This window comes from Hordeum vulgare, chromosome 1H (assembly GCF_904849725.1).
Source record: "Hordeum vulgare subsp. vulgare chromosome 1H, MorexV3_pseudomolecules_assembly, whole genome shotgun sequence".
Lineage (NCBI taxonomy): Eukaryota > Viridiplantae > Streptophyta > Magnoliopsida > Poales > Poaceae > Hordeum > Hordeum vulgare.
The window spans coordinates 52,019,355-52,034,736 of record NC_058518.1 but is presented as its reverse complement, the minus strand read 5'-3'; the positions used below and the strand labels follow the sequence as shown (position 1 = coordinate 52,034,736).

Sequence of the window (15,382 nt, the reverse complement as noted above, 5' to 3'; positions counted from 1 at the left end):
AACTACACTGTTGGACCACCCTGCCATGTTGACCTAGATCCGTCACTACTAGCAGATCCTGTAAAACTCGTTCGATCCTTTAAACTTTTTTAAAGGGCACTGAAAATTCAACCGTGAGAACCTCATATGTACAGTTTCAAAGGCAATATACAGTTCAACCTGTAAACCGGTCAAACCTCATCAGAGCGGACGCGCCATCGTGGAACTGGCCGAAATCTATCCGAAACTCACTGGGATCCATCGCCGCATGTCGGAAGAAGCCTCCACACGATGGAATTTGCAGCCGTAGGTCCGAATTGCGGCCGACTCGACCTCCATTCTCGAGGCGTGGGCATCCACGGGTAAGGAGGAGCACGACACCGATGGCCCGAATCAGGGTGAGGCGGCGACGAAGAAGGGCGTGGCGAGGGCTAGGGGAGGGGGGGGGGGACGCTGGGGATCACCTCTTAAATATAAAATTTGATTGGAAACCGTTTTCATCATTAAATCCGTTCGAAACTAGATCTCATATCGATATGTTTCGATGACTTTTTGTGGGTTAAAAGTTGTCATGTTTATTGCACATACATTATCATCATGAATACACTCAGGTTATCATGTTATATTTCAACTATTTTTTCTTCCATGTTTAAAGTAAATTTTGACATGTTATAAAAAAGAATTAAGAAACTAAACTTTTCATGATAATTACTAAAAAATTTCATGATCCATGAAATAATGTTGACATGGTTCATAAGTAAAAAAAAATGCCGTCAATTACTTAGAAATGCATGATCAGTGACTCAAATTTATCATGAACCATAAACTAAAATTGCCATGGTGAATTACTTAATTTTTCCATGATACATGCACGAAAATTTGTCGTGTTTCATACAAAAAATATTTTCCATGTTCAAAATACTAGAATTGCCATGATCAAAATACTAAAATTGCCATGATCTATAAACTGAATTTACCATGATGAAGTACTAAAAATTACTGTGATCCACGAATTAAATTTGTCGTGGTTAATTATTAAAAATTGTCGTGGTTAATTAATAAAAATTATTGTGAAAAACAGTTGAAATACAGTGATAACTCTAAACCTAGAAGAAAACTAGATGAAACATATTGTGGCAAATTTATTGTAAACACTATGACAACTTTAGTATAAACATCATGTCAACTTTTGACCAAAAAAAGTCGCCAAAATATATCAATAAGAGATCTAGTTTGAAGATCTCACCAAGACAAATTTAATGTTAAAAACGGATTTTCAATTAGATTTTTATTTAAATGAGAAATTATTTTTATGTCTAAAAAACCAAAAAAAAACATTAATGCCATATTTTGATGTGGCAAAATAGATGATTATATAGACATGTGAACCATATCATCTTATGTTATACTCCCTTCCTATCATAATATATGACATTTTAGCAGTTTATTTACGTCATATATTATGATACAGAGGTAGTATGTATGAACGTTATCATTTAAGTAGATATTTAATTATTTACTGGCAAAATGGCCCGTGCGTTGTTACGGAAGAAAAAAACATAATCTCCAATGATGATGACCACATTATGTTCACATATCATCGCTTGATTTAAAAATTTTGTGCACAAATGAAAAAAATGTTTCTTCTTTTAAATTTATTCACAAGTTGAAGCAATCTTTACATTTTCAAAAAATATATATCATGGTTATCAAAAATCTTGGTAACTCATAGATTTATTCTGAATTTCAATAATTTCTTTTAGAAAACATACAATAATAATCTGATCCATCCAACAGTTAATTCTTCAAAATTCACACAGGTATATTGTCACAAAGACTTAGAAGCATTAATGTTTAACTACATATATTAGATCTTTCATGAACAATTTTACAAATATGAGAACAATTTTAAAATCGAAAACATTTTTTACAATTTACAAACATTTACTAAAAACTGTGAATATTTTTTATATTTCGAACGGGTTTAAATATTTTCTTTTGAATTGACGACCAATTCAAGAAAAGCCGAACATAATTTTTGATGTTGGAGGATTTTATTTTAAATTCACAAACATTTTTTGAAAAGCATGAAGTTTTTCTGAATAAGCAAACATTTTTATAAATCAGTAATATATTTATTAAATTCATGGACATTGTTTTGGAATTTGCAAAAAAAAAAAATCCAGCGCTTTTTATGAGTCCTATTTTTATTTCAAAATAAAAATTTGTCAGCATTTTAATTCAAAATTCCTATTTTTTAATACGTAAAAGTTTTTGTAATTCTAAATTATTTAAATTATAAAAAAAGTGGAATGGAAAATTTTAAATAAAAAAAATAAACTATCAAAACAGGCATTAGCTATTTTTAAAATTTTAGGACATTTTTTAAATGCATTAGCATATTTTGCATTTGAAAGCATTTTGTTAAATGCCTTTAATAATTTTTAATACATGAAATTGTATTTGAGATCATGGACTATTCTTATTGTACAAACATTTTTTTAAAATTGCAAACATTTTATTGTACATGCAAGCATTTTTTACAAAACTCCGAGCAGTATTTGAAGTCACAAACATTTTAATTTTTTAAATATGTTGATTTATAATTTTCAGTTTATTAAAATTTCAAAGATTATTTGAAGTTCTAAATTATTTTAAAAAAAAACGGAACTGAAAATAAATAAATAAACGGAACTAAAAGCAGGCGCCTGTGTATGGGCTGGCCCATACGGTGTGCTGGATATTCTCCCAGCATGCAGAGCGTAATATAGGAGATTTTTACATGGGCCGGCCCAGTCCAATTTTTTTCTTTGTGGAACGTTTGTATTACTTACCGGTGATATGGTGGGTAATTTATGCAAACTTTAGGGTAATTTCCAAAACGGACGAACAGAAATCGTATTTGATTTATTATAAGGAAGAGATTTGGTAAAAAATTGTCATCCCACAACAATATAATTTATACTCCGTATTATAAAAAAGTTTGACCTGCCATATTAAAGCCCTGTCTAAAATGCCGTTTTATTTTTACAAGTGTAATATTTTATAGAGTTATTATACCTGTCATAAGTATAAAATCAACTGAAATCTAAACCGATAAATGAATGTGTGTATTATTTTTATAAATGTATTTGGCAAAAAAACATCCCAAGCAGGGCCTAAAGAATAATCTTGCGTTCGATTTTACCAAAATCCCACTTCGTATTTCCTCGGTCATTGACAGAGGTCGACCCTTCGTATTCCTCAACGGCCGAGATTGTAAAATCGTTATTAAACACGTGCTAGTACAGTGTCGTTTTATCTTCAGTCTGATAACTGTGGATTGTCTTGTCTGACCTTGTGACCGACTGAGGAGACACCAGACGACACTGAATCGCCAACAACTGCGTCCATCATGTCGCCGGCGACTTCTCCGGCCGCCGCGGTGGGTGCCATATCCGGCGGCCTACTCCCCCACACCGCATATATCCGGCGACCCTTCCCCACCTCCCGCCTCCTTCCCCCGCGTTGGTCCATCCTCCAGGTCAACGCGGCCCGTCGTCATCGCCGCCCGGCCACGCCCGCGCGCGCCCAGAGCGCTCCCTCCCCAGGTCAGGAGCCCCTCCCCCCCTCGCCGAGACGCGATGTTCCTGCATCGAGCTCAATCTTTTTCTCACCCATCACCTTTTCAGGGTACCTGCCGGACTCGGAGTTCTACAAGATCGAGGCCATCCTGAGGTCAGTGCGTCAGTACACCAGCGAGCTTCGGGGCCTTCCTGGTTTGTTTGTAGATTTGACTGACCCACGGTGAATCGTGCCGGATTGGTGCAGGCCGTGGAGGGTGCCGCATGTCTCGTCGGTGAGTGCGGGTTGCGGTTCCAAATGGTCGTCCAGTTCTTGCACGCACACGAGGTGTTCGTTCAAATAGCTGCACGGAAATTCTGCAGGGCTTGCTCGAAATGGGGATCAGAGGCGTGACGGTGTCCGATGTGCGGGGTTATGGCGCGCAGGGCGGGTCGACGGAGCGGTATGAAGGTATTATTGGCTCGGCTGTGGTTGCAGTTAATGTGTTCCCTAGAGCCAACATTGCATTGAGTTTTTTTCTTTTTGGAAATGGCTGCATTCATTAAGAAGAAAAGAGTTGCTCAGTTAATTGAGAAAAACCGAGCGAAAACCAGGTTGCCCAGTTCATTTTGGAGAACCGGGTGAAAACCATCAGAATCGCTCGGCGGCACACATAAGAAACCACACGCACACCACTCCATAGAGGGTCTTGCCGAGACAGCACGCAGGCGTCATCGCCATCACTCCTCCCCTAGAGGCCTCATCGTCATCCCTAAACCCTGAGCAAACGACCCTGACTTCGTCGTAGGCGATCGTCAACTCAACCCATACTGAAGAGGCCGTGTGGAGATGCGTGAAGGCCCGCGCCAGACCCTGCCACCGGCGACCAAACAGCACAGCTCCGACTCTAAGGAGAACCATGAAGGAGAAGTAGGCACGGCTGGCGCCGCAAAAGATCATCGAACGAACCACCTGCTGTTTGTCATCATATAACACCGGGGCCCTGCCACCGCAGCTTCGACTTCAAAGCAACGTTGCATTGAGTTGTGAAAGGAATGGGTCGCTAGTTGTCTTTATACTGGTTTTCATTAACAAATTAACGAACCATTTGAAAAAAATGCTGTAATTTGTCTTGCCTGATTTTGTTGGTATGTATTGTTCTGTGCTGGTAAATCCTTTGTGATTTGTATGTTCTCCACTTAAAAGAAGACTCCAGACAACATATTCTGATCAGTCAAAGTCACCTCATCACAAACCTCCTCGATATGATTCCACAGCTCCAGTGAATCACCATACAAGGTTCTCCTGAAATGAACTTGTTCAAGCCCTTTACCAAGAACTTCATTGGCAGATTTTTACGATTAATGGAACTTATTAGTATGGTACAGATTTTATATGTTGCTGTTAGCACCTGTCCCTGGAGATCCGGCTTGTGGGATCCCGGACTTATGTTGTCTGGAGTCTGGATGTTTTTGTGGGCCATCGGCATTCGGCTGATATAGCCTTCTGTGGCTGGGTGGACAGATGAGCCTAGCTCATGCTGCTCCGGTAGATCACGCATCGTAGTGTCCGCTTTCATTTTCTTGTTAGCTTCTAGTAGCCTGTAAGACATTGTGGTTTCTTTTAACAGAAATCGCAGTGGGAGCTCTCTTTATCCAAAAAAAAGAAAGAAGCTGCAGATAGGGGGTGAGCTTTCAGGAACTGGAAGCAACCCCTGATTGTTACAAATGTTGCACTTAAGATTACATTTTTGTTTCTTCTGATGCAGTATATTGGCTTGAAATATCTGTAACTCGGTTCCTATTCCATTTATAGCACCATTTTCTGTATTTTCTTTATCAAACATTCCAGCATCTTGATGGTTGGTCATGAGTACAAGCTAATTGCAAGAAAGGGAATGAAGTTGAATCACACCCAAGTTGATAGCAGAAGTAGAAAGAAGTCAAAGCTTTGAGAAATTATATTGACGTATCCCATTAGCACCTTCCTCTATTACCTGTCTGTTCTTTCTTTAGGTCCTTGATGAATGTTAACAGCCAAAGATTGAGCACAGTCGTTCTTGCATTTTCTTACATAAGTTCCCCATTAGTCTTGTGTATGCTTAAGTGTTGGTACATTGAGCAAATTATATGAAATCAGGTTCTGTATACGTAGAAACATATATTGGACAGATTATTAGTTGAAGTCAACTATCTCAAAAGATGTGGATTCAGTCCAGTGCTGTTTATCTCATGTTTGCACGGGAAAGCGCATACCCATGAACAAATTGGACTTGAAAATATAATGAGCAAACAGGAGAAAGTATTGAAACAACTTCAGGAGGAAAAGGCTGGGAATTAGAAAAATATCGGGATAAAGACATGGATTTTTTTTTTGAATTTTAGCATTCATATCAGAATTGGCATGTTACATGCCTAATTGATCAAGTATATTAGTCCTTTAGGGCTATTCAGTAACTAATTTAATTATGCAATTGTAAGTTCTTATGTTGATGCTTGCTCATTGTTGGTTTGCAGGGTCAGAATTTTCAGAAGATACATTTATTGCTAAAGTTAAAATGGAAATAGTTGTGTGCAAGGAGCAGGTAATTGCTTGTGCACTTGTCTATTAATCCTGAAAAAAGGAAAGTGTACATCTTTCATGCCCTCTGGTTGAGATAGCTGATCATAGTATCAAAATAATACAATTTTCTCTGGGATTCAAATAATCACCTTCTTTCTCTATGATACAATTTGTTTTGCTGTTCACTTATATATAGCGCTGTTAAAATATTTGTGCTGTCTATTCTGAGTATCTTTTTGAATGTTTTGTTTTGCACTATGTTAATTTGTTTTTGTACTGTCCAGGTGGAGCCAGTAATTGACAAAATAATTGAAGAGGCCAGAACTGGAGAAATTGGTGATGGAAAGATATTCTGTAAGTGCAAAGTTTTCTTGGCGACTGTTATAAGTCTGCAATCACGCTGTTGGGTTTAATCCTATTCCCGTACAGTTGTTGCTGTCGTTTAGTCTGAAATGCTTATCTCCAGGAAGCTAATCACAATACCAAACTATTAGTGAACACTAAGCAGAGTGTTGCAACAACATACATGCCCTCGAGAAATGTGTGCTTTTAGTCCTGAAGTGCTGTTTCACATGCATACTATCCCTGTGATTTCCTATAGCTGCATTTTGTCTTAGAAACCTAGGAATCATGATCTCTATGCTTAGGCCTCATCTGTTTTTGTGCCTATTTTCCCAGTGATACCCGTTGCGGACGTTGTAAGGATACGCACCGGGGAACGTGGAGCGCATGCGGAGAGGATGATTGGCGGTCTGTCAGACAAACTGCCCCCGGTGATCACAATCTCATGAGTAGAATTTGACTGCTCTTGCTGCCTCTAACTGTAAGTGCATCAATCGGTTGGTTGATCGGTGGCCGTGTGTGGGGGAATAATGTGTAACTTTGTATGTTGCGCGAATAAATCGGCGCAAGCGGGCATGTGCTGAATGTGGTTTGTATGTAAGAATTGGTTACTATAAACTCCCTGTTGGTGAGAAGATGAAAACCTGGATATAATTTGTGGGATCTCAGTGTAAAATATCACTTCTTTTTCATTCCTTATTCAGTGCTGGTTTGCGTCGGTGGGGTTCATGCGCCGCGTTCCTTTTTTTTTTAATTATTTGGATTGATTACCACATTGTTTCTTGAAGGGATTGCTTACCACTTTTTTTTTAGGTGTACCACATTTTTTTTGAGACAATTGAGGTGTACCACATGTATCACGTGGTTCATGCACCGCGTTCTTTGCAGCCCAGTTCAACCTGGCCCCAGATGTTAAACACGGGCCATATGGGAACGATCCGCATCGGCTGGTCCACTAGAGTGTTGTTCAATTTTTTTTGTTAGAAAAAAAATAAAAAATGAAAAAAGGTTTTTAGATTTAAAGAAAAAAAGGTTCATCCAGTTGAAAAAAAGTTGATATCCTTTAAAAAGGTTCATCCATTTGAAAAAAAGTTTATATCCTTAAAAAGGGTTCATCAATTTTGAAAAAAGTTCATTAATTTGAAAAAAAGTTCATCCAATTTAGGAGAAGTTCACTAAATTTTTAAAAGTTCAATAAATTTGCAAAAAGTTCATAAATATTAAAAAAAAATGGTTTATTGACCTGAATTTTTTCCCATAAATATTGAAAATATTCATCCATTTTCAAAATGACATTCATCAAATTTCAAAAAAGTTCATCGAGAATAAAAAAAGCTTATAAATCTTAAAAAGAATGCACTGATTTTAAAAAAAATCATCAATATTGAAATAAGTTCTGAATTTTCAAAAATAAAAACGTCACAAACACCTAGATTGGCCGGCCCAGTTTGAACGTCACAGGCGCCAGTTAACAAAAATGCACGTTATCTAGCGCTTGTGCCGCCAAATGGGAAATGTCAGGAAAAACCCTATTTACCGCCACAGGTACCGGTTAAATGCAAATTTTGCTTACCGGCGCCTGCACCGCTCCGCCGTGGCCCGATCCAATCTATGTTTTAGCCCGTGAACTTTTTTCCAAATCGATGAACTTTTTGAAAATTAATGAACTTTTTTTTGATATCAATGAAGTTTTTTGAAAATCAATAAACTTTTTTCTGAAATCGATGAACTTTTTTGAAAATCGATGAACATAATTTAAAATTCATGAACTTTTTTCCAAAATCAATGAACTGTGTTAAAAAATTGGTTAACTTTTTTTGAAAATCAATGAACTTTGTTTGAAAATCAATAACTTTCTTTTGAATTCTGTGAACTTTTTGAAAATATATAAACATATTTTAAAAATCGGTGAATTATTTTTATAATCATTGGAGGAGAGGAAGGTGGGCATGGAGGGGCGATCTAGGTTGTTGGAATGGAAGAAGTACTTGTTCTTCTTGGACACATCTACTCTCAATGAGGCGCAAAAGGAGTATATCAATCTTACCCGTGAAGAAGTCTTGATCCAAAAAGAGCCATGATTCGCGGCATGGGTGGCACGGGTGGCTTCGGAGCTACCGTGGGCGGCATGGGTGCCATGGGTGGCTTTGGAGCTACCATGGAGACCATGGGAGGGATGGGTGGCTTTGGAGCACCTCCGGACGGCATTGGCGACATGAGAGGCATGAGTTTTGCGTCTCTCATGGGAGGCATGGGAGCACCTCCGGGCGGCATGTCTTCCGGTGTGCCAACACCTTCGCCTAATGCCGTTGAAGATCTTGCCAACACCGCGTGCGACAATGAAGAGGAGGAGGAAGAATCCTCTTCGGATGATGAATCGGAGGAAGATGAAAAGGAAGAGGAAGGTGAAGGTGAAGACGAGGACAAGGCTTGATTCTTGATGGGCCATTTGTTGGTGTGAACTTTTTATGTGGGCATGAATTTGAACTTGTGGGCATGAACTTGGTTGGATGATCTTGTGGGCATGAACTTGGTTGGGTGATCTTGTGGGCATGAACTTTTTATGTCATCATGAACTTGTTTGTGTGATTTAAATTATGCCATGTCTTTGTTTTGATGTTTGAAATTCATTTTGTGTTCAAAATGAATCCAAAATGCAACATATGGCAAGCGTCGTCTACTCGCGCCGCTGCATTTTAGCGTGCGTGCTGGAGCCAGCGCTGGCCGTCGCGCCAAAACAGGCAAACGACGCGCTGCAAACTGTTTTTTAGCGCGCCACGGGTTGGACGGCTGTTGGAGATGCTCTTAGGCTGGTTTGCTCGAGGTGCACTTCAACTACGACAATAAGGCGGGTTGCACCTTTCATTAACTATTACGCATCCTATGGATACGACTGTTAGGACAACTTCAACGCCGCATAGTCAGACAGACACACCAAATATCCACACACATGAATAAAGGTAGAGGTAATCTAACCGCAAACATCAAATCCGAACTATGCACTATGGCTTATAGTAGGTCACATAGACTGGAGAAAAGACACAATGGGCCAACAGCTACACATGAGATGTGGAGGGATGTGGTCCAACTAATAGTGGGCTAGGTTGATTGTCCGGATACTTCTAAGATATAGTTCTTTTGTAACTTATTTCAGCTTATTGTAAAATTAAGTCAAAAGCTCAAAAGAAGTGGATTTGTATAAGCTAGCTTAAAATATTTTCATCCCTCCTTCCTTCACAATAAAAAAACTAGGAGGGAAGGACCTTCCAACAACTTCTGATTTAACCCCGAATGTGGCCCTATTGTTTGCTCAATTTACACCTAAAATGCCATTACGAGATCCAGTTTTCCTCCCGCAAAATAAACACAATAGGCGCTCCTTCCCGCAAAACAAAGAGGCCGCCATGCTAGGGTTTTGGCCAGTTCTTAGCGCCCTGCTCCTCTGCCGCTCCTCCTCCCCTCGGGCGAGCTCATGGATGGCCGGTATGACTCCATCCCACGTCGCTGCTCCTTCCTCGGGCGCTCCCCCAGCTACCCCGGTCCTAGAGCTCTTTCGGATCTATCCGACGGGCACCCAACTCCGGCCACCGGCGCCCCACTCCTTCGCTGCTCCTCCCGTTGGTGAGCACATGGATGGTGGGTAGACCTTCATCCCCCACCGCCACTCCTCCCGTTGGTGAGCACATGGATGGTGGGTAGACCTTCATCCCCCACCGCCACTCCTCCCTCGGGCGCTCCCCAAGTCGCCCCGGTCCAAGCATCTCTTCCCAATTGACCCGACGGGCGCTCAACTCTAGCCGCCGACAGCAGGGCACAGACAGCGGCGACCCCGTTCCCTCTGCTGCCCCGTTCTCCGGCAGCGACGATGTGGTTTGGTCTGATTGTTGATATGTTGTGCTAATACAAGGTCACTTCTTGCCATAATGTTCAAAGCAATATACATTGATGGTTTGTGTAGTGTGGGTGATTGCTTGTGAACAAATATTGATTCTGATCGTTTGTGGTGTTTGAAAGTCGATTTTATGTTCATATATATGGGTCACAAAATGATAAAAAATTATTGCAATATCTTTAATCCAAACAAACAATATAGTCGAAGGGCATTATAGACTTTTCACTCATTGTAACACACATAAGCTGGAAAAACAGGCACATAAAAGAACTGACTAGCTTATTATCTAGAGCTTATTTTCACACTAGTTTATCTTGACCTTATTTTCACAGGAGCTTATTTACACATCATAGCTCAAAAGAACTAGGCCTAAATGTCAGCTAATTTACTTTCAGTTTAAGAGATTTCAGACGTTAGACTAATTTTTGGATTATTTTTATGAATACAATATAGACACACACAGTTATACATACACACATATACTCATCTCTATGATGCATGTACGCACATCCTACCATTGTGAGCACCTTCAAGAGACCGAGTCGGCACATCATTTTGAGATTGATAAAGTCGCCACATACACCTTATTAGTTTTTTTCATGGTAATATATGTCTCATTCATATCATAAGGATCAAAGTACAAGTTACGTAAGGACTGACCTGACAAAACTGAAAAGATAGCAGCACATTGTTGAGCTTGAAATCAGTGTCCATCACCTGCCTCTGGCACCTAAATAGCAACCACCAGAGAGAAAAAAAATGATGTATCACCTCCTCATCCAAGCTTGAGGCGGCTCCATCACTGATATGCAACTTATTTGCGGGCCTCCAATGTGGATCGTCAAAGGTGATGTCATTGCTGTGGAACGAATTAGACTAGGGCAACACCCCGGGACACGCCATTGAACTCTAGATCTGACACCCCACCATGACTAAGAAATCGAAGGAGGAAACTATACTGCCATCCATCAACCATGAACCAAACACACGTTCCGTCTTCAAGATGTCGTCGATGCATACCACAATATGCATCCGCTTCTGGACTACCTCATAAGCTCTGCGTCGACACTGGAGGACACAAGTCCACCACAAGGATGCCGTAGCTGCCACGATATTCGTGCTTGAATAGACTGTTTCCTAAATCCATCACTGCCATAGAGACGATTGTTGTTAGAGCATATTTCTCCATATGTGGTTTTGGTAATTGATGACAATCCCTATGGACTAATAGTTTCCTTAAGTTATATTCGAAGGATTTGTCCATAGGCACTTCTTGAAGTCCATCTGTTTGTGTCAAGGAGTTTATATGATGACCAAGGTGGTATTCAAGGTATTATCCAAAGATTGGTCATAAAGACACAAGGTTGATCAAGACTAAGCAAAGAGTAAATCAAGATGATCAACACACAAAGTGTACAAGATGTACCGAGAGGGATCAAGTGATCCCATGGTATGGTACGCATTGTCCATAACGCTTTTGTGTACTAACCCATGGTCCTTGTGAGAGTTCTATGTGGGGTTAGGTGTGTCTCCATGGGTTTGCGTCAAGAGGAAGATCTCATTCAACCTATGAAGGATGACGTCAAGTGGTGGCCGGCATCAAGATTGCAGTGTGCAAGTTCAAGTGGAACATCATGAAGACATCATGCTTGAAGCTTTCCATCCATTGTGGTGGCAATGGACTTGTGAAGATGTGCTGAATAGTGGCTCACCCATAGTAAGTATGGAGGAGCAATCAACTAGTCTTCGTCAAACCAAGGCAATCAAGAAAGGTGATCCATCTTGAGGAAGCCAAGATCATCATTATCTAGCTCAAGAGGACTAGGTGCAAGGTATAGGTTTGCCCTTGATAGGTTTTCTATTTTAGGATAGATTCCGTACTCTCAAGGGGGGCTCTCAAGTGAGTAGCTTGATCATATCGTTCGTGGAGACCTCAAACCATTTGCATCCTTGCATCATACTTCTTGGTTCTTGTTTGGTGTTTTTCTTTGTTAGTTTTAGAGCTTATGGTCATATTCATGATAAGCTCTAGTTCATCGAAAACGGAGTCCATACGCATCTAATATGATGTTTTTGATGGGGAACGTCGCATGGGAAACAAAAATTTTCCTACGTGCACGAAGACCTATCATGGTGATGTCCATCTACTAGAGGGGATTTCCGATCTCGTACCCTTGTAGATCGCACAGCAGAAGCGTTAAGAAACGCGGTTGATGTAGTGGAGCGTCCTCACGTCCCTCGATCCGCCCTGCGAACCGTCCCACGAACCGTGCCGCGATCCGTCCCATGATCCGCTCCGATCTAGTGCCGAACGGACGACACCTCCGCGTTCAACACACGTACAGCTCGACGACGATCTCGGCCTTCTTGATCCAGCAAGAGAGACAGAGAGGTAGATGAGTTCTCCGGCAGCGTGACGGCGCTCCGGAGGTTGGTGGTGATCTAATCTCACCAAAGCTCTGCCCGAGCTCCGCAGAAACGCGATCTAGAGGTAAAACCGTGGAGGTATGTGGTCGGGCTGCCGTGGCAAAAGTTGTCTTAAATCAGCCCTAATAGCTCCATATATATAGGAGGAGGGGAGGGGAGGCTTGCCTTGAGGCTCAAGGAGCCCCAAGGGTTGCGCCACCAAGGGAGGAGGAGTCCTCCTCCAATCCTAGTCCAACTAGGATTGGAAGGTGGAGTCCTTCTCTCCTTTCCCACCTCCTTTTTTTTCTTTTCTCTTTGATTTTATATCTATGGCGTATAGGGCCTTCTTGGGCTGTCCCACCAGCCCACCAAGGGCTGGTGCGCCACCCCCAAGGCCTATGGGCTTCCGCGGGGTGGGCTGCCCCCCCGGTGAACACCCGGACCCCATTCGTCATTCCCGGTACATTCCCGGTAACTCCGAAAACCTTCCGGTAATCAAATGAGGTCATCCTATATATCAATCTTCGTTTCCGGACCATTCCATAAACCCTCTTGACGTCCGTGATCTCATCCGGGACTCCGAACAACATTTAGTAACCAACCATATAACTCAAATACGCATAAAACAACGTCGAACCTTAAGTGTGCAGACCCTCCGGGTTCGAGAACTATGTAGACATGACCCGAGTGACTCCTCGGTCAATATCCAATAGCAGGACCTGGATGCCCATATTGGATCCCACATATTCTACGAAGATCTTATCGTTTGAATCTCAGTGCCAAGGATTCATATAATCCCGTATGTCATTCCCTTTGTCCTTCGGTATGTTACTTGCCCAAGATTCGATCGTCAGTATCCGCATACCTATTTCAATCTAGTTTACCGACAAGTCTCTTTACTCGTTCCGTAATACAAGATCCCGCAACTTACACTAAGTCACATTGCTTGCAAGGCTTGTGTGTGATGTTGTATTACCGAGTGGGCCCCGAGATACCTCTCCGTTACACGGAGTGACAAATCCCAGTCTCGATCCATACTAACTCAACGAACACCTTCGGAGATACCTGTAGAGCATCTTTATAGTCACCCAGTTACGTTGCGACGTTTGATACACACAAAGCATTCCTCCCGTGTCAGTGAGTTATATGATCTCATGGTCATAGGAACAAATACTTGACACGCAGAAAACAGTAGCAACAAAATGACACGATCAACATGCTACGTCTATTAGTTTGGGTCTTGTCCATCACATGATTCTCCTAATGATGTGATCCCGTTATCAAGTGACAACAATTGCCTATGGTCAGGAAACCTTGACCATCTTTGATCAACGAGCTAGTCAACTAGAGGCTTACTAGGGACAGTGTTTTGTCTATGTATCCACACATGCACTGTGTTTCCAATCAATACAATTATAGCATGGATAATAAACGATAATCATGAACAAAGAAATATAATAATAACTAATTTATTATTGCCTCTAGGGCATATTTCCAACAGTCTCCCACTTGCACTAGAGTCAATAATCTAGTTCACATCACCATGTGATTCCAACGAATCCAACACCCATATAGTTATGGGGTCTGATCACGTCTTGCTCGTGAGAGAGGTTTTAGTCAACGGTTCTGAAACTTTCAGATCCGTGCGTTCTTTACAAATCTTTATGTCATCTTATAGATGCTGCTACTACGTGCTATTCGGAAATGCTCCAAATATCTACTCTACTATACGAATCCGTTTCACTACTCATAGTTATTCGGATTAGTGTCAAAGCTTGCATCGACGTAACCCTTTACGACGAACTCTTCAACCACCTCCATAATCGAGAAAAATTCCTTAGTCCATCAGTTACTAAGGATAAATTTTGACTGCTGCTAGTGATTCAATCATGGATCACTCTCTGTACCTCTCAACAGACTTTGAGTCAAGGCACACATCAGGTGCGGTACCCAGCATGGCATACTTCAGATTCTACGGCCAAGGCATAGAAGACGACCTTCGTCTATTCTCTTTTTTCTGCCGGTGTCGGGTTTTGAGTCTTACTCAAATTCACACCTTACAACGCAACCAAGAACTCCTTCTTTGTTGATCTATTTTGAACTCCTTCAAAAACTTGTCAAGGCATGCATCTTGTTGAAACTTCTATCAAGCGCTTTCGATCTATCTCCATAGATCTTTGATGCTCAACGTTCAAGTAGCGCAATCCAGGTATTCCTTTGAAAATTCCTTTCAGACAACCTTGTATGCTTTACAGAAATTCTACATTACTTCTGATCCACAATATGTCAACCACATATACTTATCAGAAATTCTATAGTGCTCCCACTCACTTCTTTGGAAATACAAGTTTCTCATAAACCTTGTACAACCCCAAAATTCTTTGATCATCTCATCAAAGTGTATATTCCAACTCCGAGATGCTTGCACCAGTCCATTGAAGGATCGCTGGAGCTTGCATACTTGCTAGTATCTTTAGGATCGACAAAACCTTCTGGTTGTATCACATACAATGTTTGCTCAAGGAAACCGTCGAGGAAACAATGTTTTGACATCCTATGTGCAATATTTCAAAAATAATGCAACAACTACTAACATAATTCTAACGGACTTTTAGCATCGCTACGAGTGAGAAAGTCTCATCATAGTCAACTGTTTGA

General features: G+C 41.0%; 1 protein-coding gene across 1 annotated transcript; it reads left to right on the top strand.

Moving 5' to 3' along the window:
- Positions 1-3,281: 3,281 nt before the first annotated feature.
- LOC123419150 (nitrogen regulatory protein P-II homolog) lies at positions 3,282-7,089 on the top strand. Its single transcript, XM_045107140.1, has 7 exons — positions 3,282-3,569; positions 3,651-3,696; positions 3,790-3,817; positions 3,906-3,993; positions 6,039-6,106; positions 6,369-6,438; positions 6,763-7,089. The coding sequence occupies exons 1-7, from the start codon at positions 3,374-3,376 to the stop codon at positions 6,873-6,875; spliced, it is 609 nt and encodes a 202-aa protein (XP_044963075.1). The 5' UTR covers positions 3,282-3,373; the 3' UTR covers positions 6,876-7,089.
- The last annotated feature ends 8,293 nt before the right edge of the window (positions 7,090-15,382 follow it).